The sequence below is a fragment of the Pygocentrus nattereri genome, chromosome 20 (assembly GCF_015220715.1).
Source record: "Pygocentrus nattereri isolate fPygNat1 chromosome 20, fPygNat1.pri, whole genome shotgun sequence".
NCBI lineage: Eukaryota > Metazoa > Chordata > Actinopteri > Characiformes > Serrasalmidae > Pygocentrus > Pygocentrus nattereri.
The window spans coordinates 11,950,232-11,965,477 of NC_051230.1; the positions used below are offsets into that span (position 1 = coordinate 11,950,232).

General features: G+C 39.2%; 1 protein-coding gene across 1 annotated transcript; it reads left to right on the plus strand.

The window, feature by feature from the left end:
* Positions 1 to 778: 778 nt before the first annotated feature.
* Positions 779 to 15,094, plus strand: qsox2 (quiescin Q6 sulfhydryl oxidase 2). Its single transcript, XM_017691169.2, has 12 exons — positions 779 to 1,061; positions 6,397 to 6,497; positions 7,220 to 7,268; positions 7,376 to 7,481; positions 7,696 to 7,786; positions 7,970 to 8,115; positions 8,978 to 9,121; positions 9,599 to 9,728; positions 9,822 to 9,944; positions 11,121 to 11,271; positions 11,628 to 11,816; positions 12,327 to 15,094. Exons 1-12 carry the CDS (start codon positions 779 to 781, stop codon positions 12,827 to 12,829), a joined length of 2,016 nt encoding a protein of 671 aa, XP_017546658.1. The 3' UTR covers positions 12,830 to 15,094.
* Positions 15,095 to 15,246: the final 152 nt, after the last annotated feature.

Sequence of the window (15,246 nt, forward strand, 5' to 3'; positions counted from 1 at the left end):
GTTTACATGGGAAACCATATAATCATAGTTACCATTGATAGACACTTTTTTCTCTTTGGTCTCTTTTGTAAAAAAGCTGAAGCTAGATAGTGAGAGGTGTGGCCAACTGCAACAGAACAAACAGAACAGATGATGCCACCAACATAATATTTAGAAAGTATTATATATCATACATTAAAAAGGAATTTGAAACTGAATGTTAATGATTAAAATGTAACAAAAAAGTAAACTCCTTTGCATTCAAATAGAATTGTTAGAAGTAAAGGTCGTTTAAGTTTATTTAAAGACACATAACTGAGTAAATATCACCAGTTATAAACTACATCTGATCATACTGAGTATATAAAAATCTGTTTTTTTTCTGTCACCCACAGTTGAAAACTTTAAAAATTACAATTTCAATACAAGGCATCATAATATTATCCAAAAACTTACTCTGGTTGATTTTCTGCTGTAATTTTATAAGTGTATAAACTTGTTGCTTGTTGTTTTATTGTTAATAAATAAAATAAATCACACATTGCTGTATCGCCAGACAAATCTGTGGGTGATACAGCAGTAATGACTGCACATTTGAATTCGGTATGTAAAAATATGAATGAAATTCATATCAAAAAGGCATCTTTACCAGCGTTACTGACAGGGCTCACAAAGATGCACCAATCAGACGCAGGCAAGAGGCGGGTCCCATGCGCCGAATCAGCGCCGCTATGATGTCCTCGAAGGCATCTTTGGTCACAAGCGTAGCCCACAGATCCAGAGCGAAGAGACGCAGCTAATGGAGCTGGCAGTGTGTTGCTCAGGCTGTATTACCTTTAATTCATTCCGAATGGCAGTCCCGTTTTACTTCAAAATAATTATTTTAGCGGCCGTATTTCAGTATGGCCAGACTGCTCGGTTATACACTGAGGAGGACCCGGTGGTTATCCTAACCAGTGACACTCTGAAGCAGACCTTGTTCAACTCTTCCTCAGCCTGGCTGCTTCAGTTCTACTCTTCGTGGTGTGGACACTGTATCCAGTACTCACCCACATGGAAAGCCCTGGCAGGCGACGTGAAAGGTAGGAACGGATGAATAGGATCGAGATCGGGTCGTTTTCCTCCTTCTTTAACCTACATGTATAGCTAGTTAGCCATCGCTGAATTTCCCCCTGCACGTAGCAGTAGGTTTGCTAGTTTCGATGCTGAAGTTAGCTTCTTATTCGAATTATGAATTCCACCTTAAATGGAGCAGCAGTTACGTTATGTTTCGGCACCTTGACGGCCGACGGACACCAGAATGGAATTGATGCATCATTTAAGGTGGAATGGGAAAAAAGAGGCTTTGCGCAGTAGTTTGGGAAGCTATATAAGCTAACAAGCTAGCTGTGTGTTTTGAAAAAAAAATGGGACAAAAGGGGCGAGTCTAACATTAATAACACTTCAAAATTCAGTGATTTAATATGTTTAGCTTCGTGTTTCTCCGGGTTTAGACTAAACATCCTGTCTGCGTCCTAAACCTCACGCTACCACGCAGAATAATGGTTACACTACCATTAGTGTTGTCATGGTACAGTATATATGTAGAAGTAGCGTTATGTGGTGTTGGACGTAGCCAGTGTCTTGTCGATCACGTGTTGGTGAATTTCGTTGTAGTTGCCCTTCGTGGTGGAAACACGTCGACGTGTTTAATCTTTTCAGCACCTGTAAGCACGTACGCGAATCCTGGTGATAAGACCTGGATTGTTTACCCAGCTGCTGCGTTTTTCCAAGATTGACCATGTACTGTACCCCGGAGTAACAGTCTCGGATTATTCAAATATATTATCAGCCTCTATTTTCCAAGAAATAGCCAGTTTTGTCTGGCAATGTCTCGTCTAAGTCGAATCTGATCTCTGATGTGAAGCAGCTGGACGGAGCACTTCAAAAATGACATTTTGATAACAACTTAAACATAGTGCCTGCATGTGAAGTGTCAGCTGTTTTATTAGGGTAATGGTGACATTCATTCACATCTTCTTATATTTAGTTAATACATATTGATTTATTACATTTATAAAAACTTATTTCCATTATGGGTCGTGTGCTGATACCATATTTAATAGCCTTGGGCTTTTAATGGATATTAATAGGATATTAATAAGGACATATGTTATGATTACAATGCTTTTTTTAATCATTCTTATTGCCCAGTCATGCACTTATAAAGTTAGTTCAAACACACAATAGAATAGATTGTATTGAAGTATATGCTACAAAGAGAACATCAGCAACTAAATAACTACTTAGGTACTTTGAATCACCCTTGAAAAGGTTATAATATAGATATTCAGTCTGGCAAAGAATGCAAATAACATGAGACCAAAACAGGAGATCTACTTTCAGAGAGTGAAGAGGACAAACTTGTAATTACATGGTAAATATATTACTATATGTCAATAGAAGGTAGGGTAATGTACACGTGTGGTACTTTGTAACTGAGTTGGTATAACAAGGATTTCATTTATTGTGATATTACTGCAGATGATAATCATTTTTCCAACATTATATTGTCCAACAGTCTGTTTTTCTTTAACCTTTGTTTTTCACTAAGTGGCTGATTTTGTCCAGCAGTATGTTTTCTGAATCCTATAATTGCACTGAACCATAGTCTGATCCCTGGACTATATAATCACCTTTGTGAGATACTGTGGAAATATTGGTTTATCAACTGATGGCTGCTGAGTTTCAGAGTTTCCCAGGAACCCAGAGTGAAGCTTGTGGATGTGGCTTGCCCTCCAGGCACGAATGTGTGGAAACCTTAGTGCTCCCTTTGTTTGCGGGTTTACCCAATGATTACTGAGATGATTGCCTGAAGAAGAGTGGCTTCAATAAGTAGCTTGGAGACAGCAGAGGAAGGAGAAAGCCCACCTTTGGACATGCTGAGGTCTGCTGAATGTCCTCCCCTGGATGAGTAATTGGATTAACAGCCTGACCCCCTCTGTGCTCATCAGACTGCCTTACAGGCCTGGGACTGTACTGATTAATGCAGAGTTGGATTGTGCCATGTGTTAGTGTAGTACTGTGTGAACAGGCCAGGCTGATTTGCCCTGGGAAAGCATCTTATGTTGGGTGCAGCCGAGGGTAATGATGCTGAAAAGGTCTCCAGTTTAACACGTTTGGCCTAAAAGTGGATGAATCTATTAGCGACATGTCTTGCCGTTGCTAAAAGTAAGCTACACGCTGAATATAAAATCTATCTGCTTCCTTGCAGATATTTTCTGCCTCGTGGGAGATTACCTCAACAGTGAATGCTTTCAGGAAGTTGTCTGATTAGAAGCCAGAGTGCATTTGACTCACAAACACATGCCTGGGTGAGAGCAGGAAATAATGCTATATTTTACGGGACAGTTTTTGCCCTGGCTCTGATTCAGGGACATTTTATACATACACAAATATATAGGGCACATTTTTCCAGTCCCAGATTAAGCTTAAATCTAGACTAAAAACACTTTCCAACAGTAATTCTCTGCTGACACTGAAATGTACTCCAACATTTGGCTTAATGAGTACATTTCATTTGGCTCATTTGGATGGTTTCCATGTTTAGGAGACCAGTACTTAAAGTAACATGTAATAACATTTAGGGATGCAATTTTTGCAGATTCTTTTCATCATCATTAGTCTTCCAGATTTAAAGGGGACTGGCTGAACCATTTTCAGAGTCCCTGTAAAATACTTAATGTACTTATATATGCACACTTATGCGCAGACACCTCAACTAAATTCAGTATTCTATGTAGGGAACATAGTACTGTTATTGGGCACAAGCATAATTGTGTATATGATATAAGGACCCCAAAACCATATTAAACATACTGCACATAAGACCTCAGTATTGTTGAACTGAGTGGCTGAGAACTACACTATATGGACAAAGGCATTGGGACACACTTCTTAATTACTGAATTCAGGTATTTCATTCAGCCCTGTTGCTATGGGTGTATAAAATCAAGTATGTAGCCATGCAGTCTGCCTTTACAAGCATTTGTGGAAAAATGGGTCGTTTTAAGAGCTCACTGAATTTGAGCGTGGTACTGTAATAAGTATCATTGCAACAAGTCAGTTTGCAAAATTTCTTCCCTCCTAGATATCACACGATCAACTGTGAATTTTATTACTGATAAGAGGAAGTGATTAGAAACCACAGCAACTCAAAGTTTGAAGTTACAGAGTGGGTCGCCGAGTTTTGAAGCGGATGGTGCATAGAAGCACTCTGTCAGCACTCTGCTGATTTAGAGTTCCAAACCCTCTCTGTATAACATCAGTAACATCAGCCAAAAACTGCACCAGGAGCTTCACAGCATGGGTTTCCATGGCCGAGCAGCTGCATGCAAGCTTTACATCCCCAACCACCAGGCGTTGGATGGAGTGGCGCATAGCACAATGCCACTGGACTCTGGAACAGTGGAAATGTATTCTGTGGAGTGACAAATCACACTTCTCTGTCTGGCAGTCTGATGGGCGGGTCTAGGTTTGCCAAATGCCAGGGGAGCGTTACCTGCCTGACTGCTTTGTGCCAACTGTAAAGTTTGATGGAGGAGGGATAATGTTATGGGGTTGTTTTTCAGGGGTTGTCCTAGGCCTCTTAGTTCCAGTGAAGGAAAATCTCAATGCTTTAGCAAACCAAGACATTTTGGGCAATTTTGTGCTTCTAACTTTGTGGGAACAGTTTAGGGAAACCTGACTGTGACCCAGTGCACAAAGCCAGGTCCATAAAGGCATGGCTGGGTGAGTTTGGTGTGGAAGAACTTGCCTGGATTGCACAGAGCCCTTCACAAATGCTCTTCTGGATGAATGGGAGAAAATTCCCACAGATACACTCCAAAATCTTGCAGAAAGCTTCCCAGAAGAGTGGAAGATGTTAGAGCTGCAAAGGTGGGATCAACTCCATATTAATGCTTGTGGATTTAGAAAGGGATGTCATAAAAGCTTCTGTAGGTGTAATGTGTAATTGTCCCAATACTTTTGTCTATACAGTATATGTTCATAATTATATCACCAGAAGTTAAAACATTATGAAATAAAGATGGACTGCTGAAAGCTCAAAGTTCTACAGTTATATTTACCACTCATTATTAGCCCAAATTAAAATGAAAACAATGCCATGACAGGGGCTGCTTTAGCTCAGTATATGTCAGTGTAACTCTTGAATGCAGTCACTACCCACCACTTTTTTCCATAGTGTTATGCATCCATGAACATGGAGAAATGTCTTATTGCTTATGGGTGTTCACTTTTAATATTATTGTCTGTGCTATCATCTTCTTGAAAAGTGATCCTGAATTATTTTTTTTTTCCGTGAATTCCACTTAATTTCTTAGTAGACATATCAGGCAGAAGCAATTGCCTTCATATATACAATTCAAAACCGTTCCTCAACTTGAATGATAAACCCATCTGTTCAAAAAGGAACAGCTGTTTATTGGAAACGAAAGAAAATTAAATTAAGATTTTAACTGATAGCACTGGTCAAACAGTTTTAAGTTAATCAGCTAATCATTTACAGGCAATAACTTTAGATATGAGCGCAGTTTTGCTCTTTGGACATCTTTTTTCTGATGCTGGTTTGTGTTATATTTAAGGAATAATGAGTGTTGGAATGTAGACTTAGCACAATTCTTCAAGAACAAGAAACAGAAGACAGGCTGGATGTGGCCATTTGGGCGATGCAGCCATGTGTGCTGCTGAATACGTTAAGTCTAGCTTTGTTGGCACAAGCTGTCGGCTGGGTGGCTCGTGAGTGGCCGCCTACCAGCTGTTACCCTCACAATAGGGGTCGCATGGTCTCATTGTCCCAGCCGACCCTGGTGTGCATTCCCTCACAAGACCAGAAACACACTGAGACCCCTTCAGCAGGTGAAGAATAAACCCTAGGGGATAGGGAGGGGTGGGTGGATCCTAGATACTGATGATGCCCTCTGGCTAGCCCCCCCCCCAGCCCCCTTTTCTTCAAAAGCCAGGATTTCACACAAACCACCCACTGCCACTGTTCTTTCCCAAGGATTCGTCTCTCCACAGCCCATCTGCTCATTTTAACTTTTTTATTGCATATTTTTCTGTGTGTTTTAAGCCACATGTTAGTTCAGCGCTACGTTCTGTGTTTAACAATGACACAGAAGTTGGAACATATAGATGGAACCTGTTATTATGACTGGGTTTATGCTCAGCAGATGCACTGTGATTAAACACTATGATTAGCTTCAGTTTCTGCTGAGGCCTGTTCTTAAGAGGCAAAGATGTAGCCTATACTTTGTCATGCAAAAATGCATTTAAGTGAACTTGGGAAATGTCTGTGCAATGATGCCTTTAGGAGGGCAAGATAAGAAGGATTTTGAACGGTCTAGCTAGTCAATCCTGTATTCTCTTGTACCACAGACTGGTCCCAGGCCATCCGCATCGGAGTTCTGGACTGTGCACACGAGAAGAACTTTGACATATGTAAAGAGTTTAGCATCCACTTCTACCCCACATTTCGGGTATGTTATAGTGCACGTTTAATTAGACCTCTTTAATAATTCACTGTGTCAGATTAAAATTGCTGTGTTAAATTCTCTGTTGTATTAGAAAAAATGAAACCATAAAACTGGGGCATGTTTGCCAAAAGCCATGTAACAGAAAGCCTGTTGTGAACTACCCTACTAGTTTATAACCAGGACTAATATTAACTACCCTTCCATTTTATAACCGGAACTAATTTTGGCTTTCTGTTAAGATAAACTTACAGTACATTTTCAAAACTTGATTAAACTAGGTATTGATATTGCTCTTTACATTTCATAGTGCCTACTGCCATTTACATTGTTTTAACATTTCATGGTGAATAGACCAATAGAATTGATCTAAACTTATATATATATATATATATATACATTACACTATACATATATACACTACATTACACTAACTTACTCTTACTGTAAGTTTTTCTTTTCTTGTAAATTTCACAGATGTGCGGTTTTGTGCTGATGTTAATGTCCTTATTATATTGTTGCTGCCCAAAAAAGCATGTATCTCCAATTTTTTCCTACATTTTCTCCAAAATGACTGGAAATAAAGAGCATTTATATGAGCGTTTTTGTAGTCTCCCATAAAGTTTTAATTTTTAGAAGTACTTATTTTCTTTTGGACAGCAACAAGGCTAATGACTACTTAATAACTATGTAATAACTACATAATAGCATTCCTTCTTGTTCCACAGTACTTCAAAGCACACGTCACTACACCTGATATCGGAAGGACATACAGAGGTGTGGCTGAATTTCATTTCCTATGAATTTAGCTTTTCATTTCAGGTATTTCTGTAGTGAAACTGTTGCTAATTTGCTTAACTTTAGTTTGTGTTGGTGGTTGCTAGGTGCTGATCGAGAGCTTCAGACAGTAAGACAGCTGATGGTAAACTTTCTGCAAAACCACACCAGGCAAGACTGGCCTGTTAGCTGCCCCCCACTAGAACCTGCCAGGTTTGTTCACAAGCACACTGAGCAAAACACAAAAATACTAAAATATTTATGAACAGTTCTGCCCCTCTGCTTCGCTGACTTATGCCTGGATATGTGGAGGTTTTTGGGTCCCCTCCTCTGCCTCTGTATACTGCAGTTTTTACATTCAGCACATTACTTCAAGCAACAAAAAGAGACTGCAATCCATTATTGTTCCTCGCTGGGCTTTTCACAGGACTGAGGACATTCTGTCCTTGATGGGCCAGAAATCAGAGCACTATACTGCAGTTATCGTAGAGGATGGAGACTCCTACATGGGAAGAGAGGTATGGGCAAGGCTTCTTTTCATACCATCAGAAGAAGGATTAAAACAATAGGTATTTTAGCTTATGTTGAAAGCAGAAGAAAATAATAGGTTCATCATGTCTAGAGTAAATGATGAATTCAGTGCTTTCAGAAGTAATCAGTGCAGCACAATTGGTATATTTTTGATGTTTCCTTTGATGTAGGTAATGTTGGACCTCATGCCGTATCAGGGTGTGGTAGTGAAGAGGGCCCTGAACTCAGAAAAGCTGCTTATGGAGAAGCTAGGCATCATCACAGTCCCTACAGCCTACCTCTTCCACCCCAATGGAACACATGCAGTCATGGAAGTGTAAGTAATTCCACTCCCTCCACACTGACTGTCCAAATTTATTTTGAGGGTCTGTGATGCCAGTGTGCTGACCGTATAAATAATGCTCTAGATCATTGTATGTGGCTTAGCTATAATTTGCATTTTGCTACATGTCTTTTATGTTATATGTATTAAAGCAGCATTGATGTATCTGTGCAAAGTAACACTGTGCTTACACAGGAGTGTTTTGATTACCTCTGCCTTAGGGAATTACTTTGTAAATGCATACTGTACACGCATACATATATATATATATATTCCAATGTGTCATGCATAACTATGCTGTGGTATTTTGGTACTTGTGTAGAAGCACCATTTAAAATATAGCTTACATTATGTGTGTCATAAAATTGCAGATCTCCCAAAATAAAAATATTAAATTGGCTGATTGCCGATTTTGGGTTTCGAAGCAAAAATCTGCCAGTTCTGTTATTGGCTGATTCCTTTTGTGCATCCCTATTTATCATGATAAAATTGTGTCACTATATGTGTTCATGAATATCATCGATACTTATTCATCAGAGCACCGAATAACTGCTTGTTTCAGCAAGAACATAATAAGTCCTGTTCAGCTGAATTTAGTGCAGTACAGTATGTGAAATATTGAATAAAAATCCATTGTATTCATAGTTTTTAATAATATTTTTAAAATGTGGCATTACTGGTTTGTTTTTGTCTGTTCCAACCTGACAAACCTCAGAAAGATGGAATTCCACAACTTATATTGTCTGTTGTGGTATTCCTATAAGTGTGGTTATGTTATATTTTTGCCATATCGTCTGCCCCTTAAATGTAGCGTATGCAGCCCTAAGCAGTTTAATTTCTCCTGATGTTTTCACAGGCAGAAGAGACTGCGCTTTTTCTACTCCTCCTTCCTTAAACTGCTTCCTGGAGTACATAGGAAGCAGTCCACTTCAGTTCAGCACCTTGAGCAGGCAGCCAATAAAGGCCATAGCTCAAGTGAGGTGTTGAAAGAGTTTGACAAGTAAGTGAGATTCTTTTGTAGTATTGTGTTTGAGGGAAAAGGATCAAATGTTCTTTTTCACATGATAACTTTTAAGATCACAGCAGCGTGTAGAGTAGCAGGTTGGTGAATGTCACAGGATAACTGAGCTCTAATTATGATCGACATGCGTTGTGTGTCCTTGAAGGAAATCACGCAGAATTATCCAGCCGCCCCAACTGCAAGTCACTCTTTACACTTGAAAGCATTTGTTTTGGGGTATGAAAAAGGGTAAAACTGGGAATATATATTCAGTTACCACATCACAAAAGAAGGCAGGTAAACGAGGGCTTGTGGGGGATCCTGATGCAGTTTTAGTTACGCATAGTAATTTCTCATGTTTGAGCTATTCAACAATTCATCAAATTAAATTCAAATTTTCAAAAACTGGCCAGATACATTTTTGGAAAATTCATTCTGGTTAATGTCTTCTGAAATTTTGTCTTTTTTTCTCTTTAGGTCTAAAGTGTATATGATGGACCTAGAGTCTGGCTTGCATTACCTATTGAGAGTGGAGCTGGCAACGCACAAGACCTTGGAGGGAGAGGAGCTGAAAACCTTCAAAGACTTTGTCACTGTAGTGGCTAAGGTAAACCTATAAATGCCCAGATCTAAGGTCATTGTCCATTTTGGGATTTACTAGCATGTCTACTCATTGTATACCATGTTCTTTTTACCTCAGTTGTTTCCTGGGCGCCAATCTGTGGTAAAGCTTTTGGAGACTCTGCTGGAGTGGCTGGTTAGTTTACCACTGGAAAAGATCCCTTACAATGCCATTCTGGATCTTGCCAACAATAATATGCGGGTGAGACATTAATATTTACAACACTCATCAAAAATTTTTCCCATGTGATCTGTCAGTTTTTTCACAGATATTTGCATGATATAACTTGGTTATGAGGAGTAGGTTTTGCAAAGTATTTTCTTTTTGTTACAGACATTTTGTCTCTGAATAACACTGGATACTCTGAAGTTGTTAAAGAGCTGCAATGCAAATTCAGACTAACACTGCTGCGCACTGAACTGACAGTGTAAGACTGGCAACCTTACCAAACTACCTCATGAAGGCAGCTGTCTTTGTGAAATATGGTAGTTGAGTTGCTTTAGCAATAGCAGACTACAGTTTAAGCAGATAGTTATGTTCTATAATAGTGTTTAAGTTTAATAGTAGACTTACTTGCATGCAACGTCATTTCAATATACAGTGTTTACCCTGTGTTCACACTGGTAGCAACGTAGTGCGACAAAACGGCCGGAGGTTATTCATTTTCAGTGAGAGCTGGCAATTACTAATAGGAATTGAGAGTTGAGCAGCACTGTACGGGCTTTATCTCCACCATTGTGAAACAGTGCGTTCCTTTTTTTGGTTCCTAGATAGGAGGTATAGTGGCAGTGCTTTCTCCACAAACAGACAGTCACACAGCCAAACTGTTTTCTGTTTTCTATACATACTGACTGCAGTGATGCACTACAATGAAATAAAAATAAACAGACTAGCAAGTTCTCTCCAGTTTTTTATTTTTAGTCAGAATGCATCTGATTAGTGCTTGGTGTCAGTGAAACCATGGCAACCAACTGACACAGTTTAGTTTTCCTGATATGGGGCACTGGCGACATAATGAAGCCAGACTTTAGGGATCAAGTGCAAACTGACAAGTCTTGCAAACATACTCATTTGTATCAAAACATTTTGTAAACATAAGTGTCCCCAAACTTATGATGAGCTGCTTGAGGTGTTGAAAAATGTTACATAGAAATTTATTAGGCATTTTCCAGTGTTTTAAATTTCAGCTCAAAAATCTTCCTTAATCCTGAAGATTTGTCTGCATAATCAGCTTCTTACTTACTATTATATTAATAAAAGTACCTGGTATGTTTTAGTTTTAGGACTTAACTGTACCAATAATTCAGTCAGTTGTTTTGCTGGAAAAAACATTTGTAGGCGTTTTTGTAACCGTTGTACTATTCTGTTTCGTGTCAGATCTCTGGGCTGTACCTGAGTGAGCATGTGCAGTGGGTGGGCTGCCAGGGCAGCAGCGTGGCTCTGAGAGGATATCCCTGCTCCCTCTGGACTCTGTTCCACGTGCTCACCGTGCAAGCTGCCAGCCAACCAGACGCTCTTGCCAACACTGGTACCAACAGCCAAATGCTTTCAGCTTTTTCTTCAACAAGTGGCTAGAAAAGCATGTGTGTTTTTTTTTTTTTTTAATTAAGCAGTACAGTTTTCTCTGCATGATGTGAAGCAGCTGGTTTGTAGATGTTTAAGGAAGAATATTTGTTTCTTTTTGTAGGTTTGAGATCACATGATTGTAAATCCACCCCTTTTTATGGTTTCTGCTTCTGCTTTCTACTCCTCTGTAGTAATTTACTGACTCAGCTGTTCTGTAGAATGGTGCATATTTAAAGGGGAATTTAGGGGATCGTGCTTGGATTGTATTACGCCAAAGCTCTAATTTCCCACTTAGTGAACCTTCCCTCTATCTCTTAGCACTGGAGGATGATCCATTGGCAGTGCTTCAAACAATGCGCCGCTACATTGGAACTTTTTTCGGCTGCCGTGAGTGTGGCAAGCACTTTGAGCAGATGGCACAGGAGTCTATGAGCCAGGTGAAGACACTGGATGAGGCAGTGCTCTGGCTGTGGAGGAGGCATAACCAGGTTAATGTGAGACTAGCAGGTAAGATGCAACAATAGAACACATGCTGGAGCAATTAAATCTTTTGCATGTTTGGAGATTTGCAACATTAAGCCTCTTTGGAATTTTAATAGGAATTATCAGATCACTCTTCATTTATTGCTAAATTTAGTTACCCAATTACCTACTTAAGAGTAATATGTTTTTTGGTTGTTTTTTAAAGCCAAACAATAAAATGGGCTTAACTGAAAAATAGGTAAAAACTGTGTTTTTTACTTTCACTTCCCACACAGTGATTTCACTTTGTGCATGGCAGAGAATCCTTTAACCGAGTCTTATTGGAGGGGCCTGTTAGCCTATTAGCTGTCTGACGGGCTGTTTACTTCACTTACACTTTTGTAATATCAAACATTTAATTTGACTTCTTCAGCTCCTTCTGGTGTGGATTACTAATTGTGACAGTCCTAATTGTAATCAATATTAATACGCTATTTGATGTTTACATGTGGGATAGTATAAAAATGTACAGTAATCATTGTTTGTTCTGCCTAGGCTCATTGAGTGAAGACCCTATGTTTCCTAAAACGCAGTGGCCTACTCCTGACCTGTGTCCTGCCTGTCATGAAGAGCAAGATGGGCTTCATGTGTGGAATGAAGACATGGTACTCACCTTTCTCAAACAACACTATGGTGCTGCCAACATTTCCCCCAAATACATCAGTGACAGCCATCCAAAGCCAGGCCTTCCTGCTCCTAACAAAGCCATAGCTGCAACCCTGTTCAACGTTCATGTAAAAGGACTGAAGCCATCTGCTGAAAGTGCTCCTAAATATCAGAAGCAGTCTGACCTCAATGGAGCAGGTGACGGGGGCTCCGGTGTCCAAAAGGAACTGGGGCCGAGTGTCTCCTTCCTGGGGCTGGGCTTCTCCAGCGTGGACATGAGCCTCTGTGTACTGCTCTATGCCTTCTCCTGTGTGTTTCTCATGCTCATGTTCTTCTTCTTCCGCGTCCGCTCCAAAAGGTGGAAGATCAAAAGCCATCGGCCCTTCGTATAGCAGACAAACTCTTTTTAGAAACCTGACTGTAATATAGAAACCTGCCAGAGTTGAAGGAAACTTTAATTTATTCATTTATTGTAGTATGTGCTGTTTTGTGATGTTTGCTGTGAAGAGACGATCTCATGCCAAACTTGATTTATGACCGACTCGAAACTCAACCCCATGTGTCAGGCCTGGTTGTAAGGTTGAAGCCTTGTAAGTGGAGGTTTTTCCCTCTTATTACAAGTGGATGAAATATTGGAAAGGTAAAAATATTTTATTAATCAAAATACATCTGACTACTAAGGTCAAAGAAGTCTATTTTTATGAAAATACTATGTATGACAAGGTTATTTATAGAGATTTTTAATGAAGCCAAGTGTGCCCCCTGATTTGTCAGTGGACTAACACGCTCAAAGTAACACTGACCAGATATTTGTATGAGATATTTGTACACACAACTTTACCCCATCAAATAAACATTGCCAGCTTAGCTATTAAACCTTAAATCACTGCCTTTCAAAGCCCTGTAATTACACTACAAAAGGAGAAATTTTGTTTATGACTTATCTCTTAAACAGTTCTGATGGGTATTCTCACCTACTTGGACCATTGCATTGATGTCTTGGTTAAAATCCTGCAGTGGACATGATCCTCCAGTTAATTATGTTTACATAGTGAAACGTGATGTGATTCTCAGATCTGTGCCACACTGGACCTTCCAGTAGATATGAGTATAATGTGTGAGCGTTCTGTTTTGTTTTTTTTTTTAAATTGATATCGCACCTTGAGTGGTTTAGTCACATCGTGTCCTTGCATTAATCGTTATTTCCTCAGGCACTCTCGGTTGAAGCATTTTTTGAACACTGACACAGTTCACAGTGATTGATTTTGGTTTCTGTGCCCTAATGTTTCCCACCAGGGCATTTAGAGACATCATTGCTTGTGGTGTTTTAACATTTTTTTTTTTTTTAGCTCTGTCACAGCTACTGTGCAGCTCCTAGTATAGAGATAAGCTTGTAAAATGTTGATATATGAAATGATACGCTATTTCACTGAGAGCACACGTTAAATTATTGATATGGTAATGGATTGTCTCTTAATGTGTCTCGTAAGGATCGAGGCTGATAAAATTTGTTCTTTTTCTCTTGAAGCGACTGGTAAACAAGATTCGAGCTGTTTTTTTTTTGTTTGTTTAAATGATATGATGTAGTGATGTGCATTTAGTGTGTTTTAGTGTGATAATACAGTATCAAAAATCTTTCTTTTAATATTTTCAGTGAGTCCAGGATTCCAAGCCATTTAACTTGATACATGGAATTTACTACATCTGTCCGCTATGAAGAATATACTTTTTTTGTGCAGAATAAACTGGAAGTTTCTTTATAAATATCACAAATTTCTCAACATTTCTGCCTAATTTGACTGTTTAAATGTGAACAGAGTTATTGAGAGTGGTTTGATGTGAAATGCTCAATTCTGGAGAAACTTGCTGAGTAAAGACTGTTCACAGTGGTGGTGACAGGAACCAGGTGAGGAGCTTATACCTTGAAAATACCCTGGGAGAAAGGTATTATGTGAAATGGTTGAGCATGTGCTTCGTAATATTTTTTTTTTTTCAGATTTACTACTATTTTCCCAACACTACATACAAAACCTTAGAGTTGGTGGTTGTTTTGGATAGTAAATTTGAATTGTATAGATCACACCTCCTGGTTCCTGTCACCACCACTGTAAAGAAAATCTGAGTCACTAAGTTTATCTACAGTGAACCTTTTCGCATCCAACTGCTCTGAATGTTTACAGCTCAGTGATTGACAGTTTGACAAATTGGTGGAATTGCTCTTCACTACTGTTGACAGCATTCAACATGTTTTCATGTGTTTATCTGTATAAATGTGAACTTGTTTGGTTTACCTGTTTTTTTTTTGTTTGTTTTTGTTTTTGTTTTTTGGCTGTTAAAGCAGCTCTGTGATGAAATGTACTCATTTCGATGAAAAGCCTTATTAATTCCTGCTTTTGTGTCAGAAAAAGGCATGATCGTAATGGCACAGAAAAGTGGCCTTTTCAGCTGCTCCAAAATGACATTGTACCCTTTTTTTAAATTGTTATATGTTTTCAATGGTTTAAGGACAGACTATTTTTACGTGAAGAGTATTTTCTGGGCTCGTCCTGTACATATGTAGCTGTTCTCGTCCTCAGAGAGGAACTGTGGCATTTTTGTATGACCAATAATGTAACTCGTCTTTGAAAATAAAAATGTACATTGGTATCAGCCTTGAACGTGTGACTGACAAAAGAGAGTCTTTCCTTGAGCTTCTAAAAATGTTCTAGTGCCTGTGAGGAAGCAGCCCAATAATCATTCCCCTCAAATCTTCTGCTCAGGACGTTTCACTGCGGCAAGGCTGCGTCTGTCCTCCAGTGGGCAGTGTGGA